The sequence below is a fragment of the Rutilus rutilus genome (genome assembly GCF_951802725.1).
Source record: "Rutilus rutilus genome assembly, chromosome: 8".
In the NCBI taxonomy this organism is placed as follows: Eukaryota; Metazoa; Chordata; class Actinopteri; order Cypriniformes; family Leuciscidae; genus Rutilus; species Rutilus rutilus.
The window spans coordinates 22,424,189-22,431,956 of record NC_140222.1 but is presented as its reverse complement, the minus strand read 5'-3'; the positions used below and the strand labels follow the sequence as shown (position 1 = coordinate 22,431,956).

The window sequence follows — 7,768 nt, the reverse complement described above, 5'->3', positions numbered from 1 at the left end:
CAGCCAAAACAGGAGCATTGCACAACAAATTTTTCAAAGACTCAAAGGCAAGTTCACATTTAGAATTCCAGTTAAAAGACACAGCTTTACGAAGGTTGTCTGTGAGAGGTTTTACAAGCCAGGCATTACAAGAAACCGTCTGAGTTCTCTCTTAGATTTGGGCACAGGAAACTCAACAATGGACTGACCTTTTTACCCAAGTATGTGACAGTGGCATGACAGAATTCACATTTTGCCAAATTAAGTGTAAGATTAGCAGCTTGCAACCTTGAGAACACTTCTTCTAAGGTTTGTAAATGACTACTCCATGTATCGGAGTAACACACTATATCATCGAGGTAAGCTTCACAATTGTTCACATTGGCTAAAACTTTATGCATTAAACGTTGGAAGGTAGCTGGAGCGTTTTTGAGGCCGAAAGCTAAAAGAGAACTCGGTTTCTGTGATATATATATATATAATTTTTTTTATATATAATGTTTTTTCAGTTGTTTTTATCCAAAACAAAAGGTTCTAACATGAGCTACATAGTTGACTTTCTATGAAATATCTCAGTTTAAGTTGATAAATATCGAAGATTCGATGCTACAAATCTTGATACAGTCTTTCAAAAATTGCATTGAATGATCTGGTATACATAGTTGTTTTTACCATGCAGCTGATTCACTACATTTCCTTTTTGTTTGTTTGCAGAGCCAGTACCGTTTCATCTGCGAAGCGATTTGAAAGTTTACGAAGAGGAGATTGTAAAACCGTGCGAGACTGAGCCTCCGGTCGAAAAGGAAGAATGAATACCACTCTTCAGTGTTTCTGAGCTTCTTCTGTGATTTACAACTACTGCCATGAACCACAGTCCATGTCAGAATTAACTCTTGCAATTAACGACAGCATTTAACATTTTACTGGTTATTTATTTGGTTTTGAGTTGGTTTTTTTAACAGTTGACTGAAAAGCAACAGGTGCTCACCCCATTATCTTTTTTTTTTTCTTGACCGTGACTGTTTTGTTTTAACGTTTAAAACGAGTTTAAATCGTTAACGTCAATTTTTTTTATTTTTAATCGTCAAACAAAAGCAGTCAATCGATGAAGCTTTTATTGATACACTTTCATTCGTTTTTACCCTGAAGATTTTGAGGTCATTCGCAAGGTACTTTAGACTTGCGTAAAGTACTTTCGATACAGTCAATAGGCTACAGTTTCCATGGTATCATTACGGTTCATTCTAAATTTAGTGAAATTATCAGGCAACAGCTGTGTTGAAAATGAGCCATGGTGAAGATGTGTCCTGCTGCCAAATTGCACTAGCCTGGCTCCGCCCTCCTACGTACTTCCGCTCAATTTCATTTTCCTTCAGTAACTCCGTCTGGGATTGTGGTGTATTCTTTGGTTTTCTCCGATCAATTTTCAACCGGTCCAATCAGCGAACAGAGGGAGTGGCTGAGAACGATGACGTTGAGATTGTGCGCTAGTTTGAGTTGACATACGTCACAACCAAACGTTAGCAATTGGTTATGGCAGATCCAGAGTGACTCTGGTCAGATCCAATAGTTTTAAACTTCAACAGAGTACCCGCCTACAAGGAAGTTAACTTTTTTTTTTTTTTTTTTTTTTTTTGGAAGTTAACGCTTGTCAATGGAGAGAGGCCAGACTCTCTGTACAAATGAAATGTACGAGAGTCTGGTAGAACCAGGCTAAAATTTCACGGCTGTTTGCCTCTAAAACCAATTGGTGCGTCGCTTTGGCTAATCGCTATTTATTGCAAGGCTACGTATAGTGCGTAAAACGCCTGTCGTTTGTATCATTAAATATGCATCAGGCAGCTGTTCTGCTCTCAGATCCACGTTTGCCGGATCTTTGCAGTGTTTTATTTAGAAATTAAAGCTGTGAATTTCACATTAGCTTCATGGCGGAAACTGGATACTCAGTTGATAAGTATGTACGCAGATTAATCGTTTAACGTACGATTTAGGTCAGCATAAAGATCGTCACATAGTCTCGAATACCAATTTTCTTCCATGTTTACAATCAAAATTTCAACTTCAACTGTAAGAAGCCGAATACCTTCAGATTGAAATTGTTCGCCCTGTATGAATAATTGTGTTCTTTGTTGAGTAGTAATATCTGCTCCCCTTTCTGAAGATACAGGTTCAAATTCTGCTAATCATTATTTATGCTTATCCATATCTCCTCTTCTCTAACTAGTTATCCGTTAGCTATTACATGCAATATACTCGTAAGGTGGTCATAGTTCATTTAGTACTTGCTATGGCTGTAGAGATGATGGCATTTACAGAACACATTGGCCACTTTAGCGTTTTATTCACCATAAGTGCAACATTTTACAAATGCTTAATGATCAATGAATTTAACATGAGATTTTAGTTTGCAAAACATGTTCTCATTCTGAAGAGCAAAACGTTTTTAATGCGACACCATCTTAATTGTTTGCGAACATTTCCCCCCCGTACGATGTTTTGCGGTGCCATTGCGCAAACGATTTGGCGTCAAGGACCAATCCCGCCCACCGTTTTGAATGTGAGCTGATTTTGCTTCAGTGTACGTCGTTATAGCGCAGCAGCTAGAAATTTACTACCGGCGTTGCGTCGGAAGTGGTGGTATTTTTGTATTTAAGGAAAAAACGAACGAAAAAAGGACAGCACTTTGCAACTGACTGTGGTAGTCAGCTGTGCTACTGTAGAATTTATACTGTTATTGTGTGATGGGGAAAAATATGTTGTTTAATTATTTATGTTGAACATTTTGTCAAATACGGACACCTGTGGGGGGGCTCTTAACTACATAGTGTCATATGTGAAATATTTGTAAATACAATGTTATATATTAAAAGTGTTCTGAAAAGATAACTGTGGTTATTTTTGTTTTAAAAGTACAGAGGAAATTGTATGTCATGTTTGTATATACACACAGTTGTGTTTGTATGTCTGTGAGAGAGCAAGTACGTCTTTTGTACAGAATGTTTTGTTTCTTACTGGCGTAAACTTTGAAATTGTGCTTAAATAAGCTGACTCGTCTTTTGGCGCTTGTGACACGTCAAATCAAATATAATACAGCTCAAACTTCTTTTTTCAGTGTTGTTTGTGATAAATATCGACCTTCCAATCATCCAAGAAAGAAAGAACAAACACATTTAATTTCGCAGCTTGTCTTTTTTTATTTAACTTTTCTAAATTTCACATGAGGTGTTGAACAGGGATAATTTATTGAATTTAATTTAATTCTTGCTGACTTTATGGATCTCGTTGATTGTTGTTTTTACTTCTTCACGACTTCGACGTCAACGTCCTCTGTGCGAGAAACAACCTTCCCATCAACCACCTCTTCGATTACGGTGCGAACGCGCTTGGTCACCACAGGTTCATCTGGAGAAGAAACATTAAGAAAAAAATTATTAATATACAATAATATATTTTATTATATGCAATGTATATCGCTTTAAAAAAATTTTTTTTTCTTTTTTTTCTCTATTTAAAACAAAAAACACTTACGTTTGGGGGGAGGAGGAGCTACAACCTCTACAACTTTGATTACCTGTCTCCTGTAACAAAAAAAAAAGTTTATTAAATTTCATACAACTCTTGTGATCTTTAGAAAGACAATATGGTTAATTTGTTTTATTTATATATATCAGTCTTACTGAATGTCCTCTCCATCCAGAAGTCTCCTGTACTCGGCGATCTCCAGCTCTAGTCTGGTCTTGATGTCCAGAAGCAGTTTGTAGTCACTGCCCTGTCTTTCGATATCAATTCGCATCCGAGAAAGCTCTGCCTCCAGACCGTTAATGACGACCTGCAGCTGGTTGAGCTGGAGGCTGTAGCGTGACTCTGTCTCTCCCAGTGTGCCCTCAAGAGCCGCTTTCTGTAATGGCATAAAGCGTAGAAGAACGGTTAGGGGGCGGGACTATGCATATTAAATTGTGCAAATTGCTCCCTCTAGAGGCAGCTGGTAGGAAATGTTTTCTTTTTTATATTATTAATCAAAGCTAGAAGACATTTGAGCATAGGATGATAATTAGGGGTGTTGCTATGTATATTAGATCAAATAAAGCTCCCCCTAGTGGGTGAATGTTTAATTAAAGATGGTACACATTTGAAAGATAAAGAGAGACTTTTACCATGCTAAGTTGCGACTGTAGTTCGATCTCCAGGTTCTGCAGTGTTCTCCTGAGCTCGTTGACTTCACTGCGGGACATTGAGAATTCTTCTTGTCTGGTGGTGACCGTCTTGTTCAGTTCGTCGAACTGCGGGGAAAGAGGTTTGAGGTCAACATCTAGATGATTGTGTACGGGTTGGCTATCGCAGACTGGATTATTAACAATGAGCACTTACTTTGCACTTGTACCAGGTCTCCATTTCTCTACGGTTCTTCTCGGTGATGCCTTCATACTGTTGACGGATCTCCTCCATGATGCGGGCCAGGTCTTGCTGAGGTGCGGCGTCAACCTCCACGTTTACGCTGCTGGAGGACATTTGAGCACGAAGAGCTGCGAGCTCCTGCAGATCAATGAAATACATGTCGTTTTTCATACAATGCGTATTTTTAGAGAATGGATTGAATAGTGGGAATAGCTATTGTTGGAGATGGATTTGTGTGAACTTTAACTTTTAAGGTGTGGTCACTCCTTCAAATCAGTCATTCCAATAGGAATGTGTGCGAAAGGGTGAAAAAAAGTTTGCTCTTTCAAGTTGGTCATGCACATTGGTTTAAAAGTGACTTTTGTGTGAGCTGTACTTCGTCCATCTCTACATTATACATTATTGATGGACCTGTCTTTAAAGGTGAAATTTCGCTGAAAATTCGCTTGCGTGACCAGAGAATTAGAATAATTTTGTAGGTAAAAAAAGGTCTGTTGTCTAAAGCATAGCGATTTTAATGAATCACAGCTCACAGAGAAGTCATTTTAAAAACAAGCAGCTTTCTGTTGGGTCAGTGCGATGAACTCACGTGGCCAATTTAGAAATTAGCTAAATCTGTTTGCTGAACTGAATACAAAACACTCAGTCGTGCAGATTTCTACTTGAATTACTGGATTTCGCCAAACAATGGTAGAAATATGACCACACCTTTAGGCTTTGAACATAGTACAAAGAAATCCATGGCTTCAGGTTATAGTAATTACAGGACTAGCGTTGCTAATAGAGCCTTAACTTGGAGTCAGAGAAGATTATTGGCCTGGTGGATTATTGGGTAAAAATCTTGCCTTGCTCCACCAGGTTTGTCCTACCTGGAGGGCCAAAATTGTTTTTTTGATCTCACCTCTGCATGGTTCTTCTTCAGGTAAACAAGCTCCTCCTTCAGACCCTCGATCTGCATCTCAAGATCTGAGCGGGACATGGTGAGGTCATCCAGAACCCTCCTCAGGCCGGCGATGTCGGCCTCCACGGACTGGCGCATGGCCAACTCATTCTCGTACCTGAAGCCGAAGAATAGCAAATGATTAGGATGGGAATTCAAATGAACTGAAGTGTTAAAACTTTAGGTGTGACATTAACAAACTCATTAAAAAGGGGAAATCCCGCTGAGGGAAAAAAAGCATCTTAGATTGGTTTGCTGGTTAAATAAGATGTTTTTTTCAGCCTGGAAATTATAGTAAGTTTTAATAACCAGTATCGGATATATTAAAATCAATACCAACTTCATGAAAAGAGATTTTAAAGGGGTGATGAACTGAGAAATCAACTTTTGACATATAAGAGGTCATCATAGCCTACTATAAAAATATCCTGTACGTTTCAGAACTGAAAACTTCCTTGTTGGTCCATTTAAAGCTTTTATTGACACCAAACACAGCGAACGAAAGGTTTTTCAAAGTGGGGATCTATGACGTCAAAGGGTATCAAACATCGCCTCAGCAGAAGAAGATCAACGCCTCCTTTTACACTGCCTGTTTAGCCCCGCCCACCGATTCGCGAATTACATGAAACTCATTATAATATGCAAAACTGTTATCCAGTCACAGCAGTGGGCGTTTACTTCCAAGTCTTCAATGCGGCACGCCCATAAAAAAAAGCCTATTACTTATTCATTTTGATGTTTTTGAGTGTTAAAACCAAGCGAACGTCATAAGTTGACCTCAGACAACAATATACTTTTTTTTTTTTTTAAAGCCAGTTCATGACCCCTTTAAAGGAGAGAATTTGAGGGTAAAGGTTTTTGGATATACTTACTTGACTCTGAAGTCCTCGGCTGCCAGTTTGGCATTGTCGATCTGAAGCATGATTCTGGCATTGTCCTGGCTGGCGATTAAGATCTGAAGACAAACAGATGAAGAACTGAGACTCAAATACAGCTAATGAAAGTAAACCAAACATTTTGCATTGACACAATGGCTTAGACATATATATATATATATATATATATATATATATATATATATATATATATATATATATATATATATATATATATATATATACACAGTATGTGTATATTCATACATATACAGTCCGTTTACATATTCTGTAATGTCAATTACTATATTAATATAATACTTTTTATCAATAGATTACTTTTTATGTTCTCTGATCATTTAAGATAAAGTGATTATATATATATATATATATATATATATATATATATATATATATATATATATATATATTCAAAAAATATTAAAATTTAAAAATATTTTAATTCGGATATCTTCCTTTTGATAAAAACTCTGATAACTTATTCCACACTAGATAATATAAAATATATAACTCTATAATGTAAAATGACTCACTTTTTTGCGCAGATCTTCAATGGTCACGTAATAGTGGCTGTAATCTCTGGAGATAGGGGTTTTCTTCTCGTACCACTCACGGATCTGGCGCTCCAGCTGCGCGTTGGCTTTCTCCAGGGAGCGCACTTTCTCCAGGTAAGTGGCCAGACGGTCGTTGAGGTTCTGCATGGTTGACTTCTCGTTGAAAGTCGAACCGAAGCCATTGTCAGCCCCGCCAAACGCGCTGCCCAGGTCGAAACCGCTGTTGTTGCTCTGTGCGTAAGAGACGCGCACGCTGGAGCCCCCCGCACCTCCGTAGACACTTGGCGCACGACCGACGGCGATGCGCTTGGAGTATCCACCGCTGAGAGAGTGGGAGGTGAAGGGACGAGAGCTGGAGCTGGACATGCTCTTGCGGGAAAAAGACTGAACAACCTGAGTCATGGTTTCCGATCCTGTTGCCTCAGCGCTTTGTTGGAAACCTCTGACAGCTGCTTAATGGTTTAGGAGAGCTGAGGATCTTTTATAGTTTGACCAAGGGGTGGGGTTATATCAGCTTATTTATGATAATGATTATCGGAAAACAATTAAACAGGTGTGTACAGGGTGTGCTCATAAAATGGCACAGGACCCTGAGGCACGCTTAACCTGATCGACATGATTTTGTTAATAAACATTAATTCCCTGGAGTTTAAGATTTGATGGGTCACAGGGTCAGGATATAGATATAACAAAAGAGTACCACTTTGTAACTTTCGTTAACAGTAAAAGTGATTAAACATGATATAGGGCTAAAAAGGTCAGTAGTTCATGCATTCAATTTTTTTACTCTTTATAATTCAGAATTGTTGCGGTGTGACATGCTAGGCTAATTAATCTAAAACTTTTTAAAAACTTTTTTTGACCAATTATTCTATTATTTTCATGCATGATGTTTTATAACTACGCATCAGTGCGACTAAATTGAATATTTTAAAGAATATATATATATTGAATACTTTCTTACACTGTAAAAAATAATAATAATAGTAATTGCTGCCTAACAT

At 38.0% G+C, this 7,768-nt stretch overlaps 1 protein-coding gene across 1 annotated transcript; it reads right to left on the bottom strand.

Annotated features, from left to right (window-relative positions):
• Window positions 1-1,621: 1,621 nt before the first annotated feature.
• On the bottom strand, window positions 1,622-7,376 carry LOC311294640 (keratin, type I cytoskeletal 19-like). The gene is made up of 8 exons (XM_084415608.1): window positions 6,744-7,376; window positions 6,187-6,269; window positions 5,276-5,432; window positions 4,348-4,512; window positions 4,134-4,259; window positions 3,657-3,877; window positions 3,508-3,557; window positions 1,622-3,381 (listed from the first exon to the last, which is right to left on the bottom strand). The coding sequence occupies exons 1-8, from the start codon at window positions 7,164-7,166 to the stop codon at window positions 3,275-3,277; spliced, it is 1,332 nt and encodes a 443-aa protein (XP_084271734.1). The 5' UTR covers window positions 7,167-7,376; the 3' UTR covers window positions 1,622-3,274.
• Window positions 7,377-7,768: the final 392 nt, after the last annotated feature.

Excerpts from the sequence above, each read along its gene's own strand:
- LOC311294640 (XM_084415608.1), bottom strand. The coding sequence starts at position 7,166 with ATGACTCAGGTTGTTCAGTCTTTTTCCCGCAAGAGCATGTCCAGCTCC. Across the intron at positions 5,433-6,186 it reads GCCGAGGACTTCAGAGTCAA|GTACGAGAATGAGTTGGCCA; the intron begins GTAAGTATATCC and ends CTTCGGCTTCAG. Across the intron at positions 3,878-4,133 it reads TACAGTCGCAACTTAGCATG|AAAGCGGCTCTTGAGGGCAC; the intron begins GTAAAAGTCTCT and ends ATGCCATTACAG.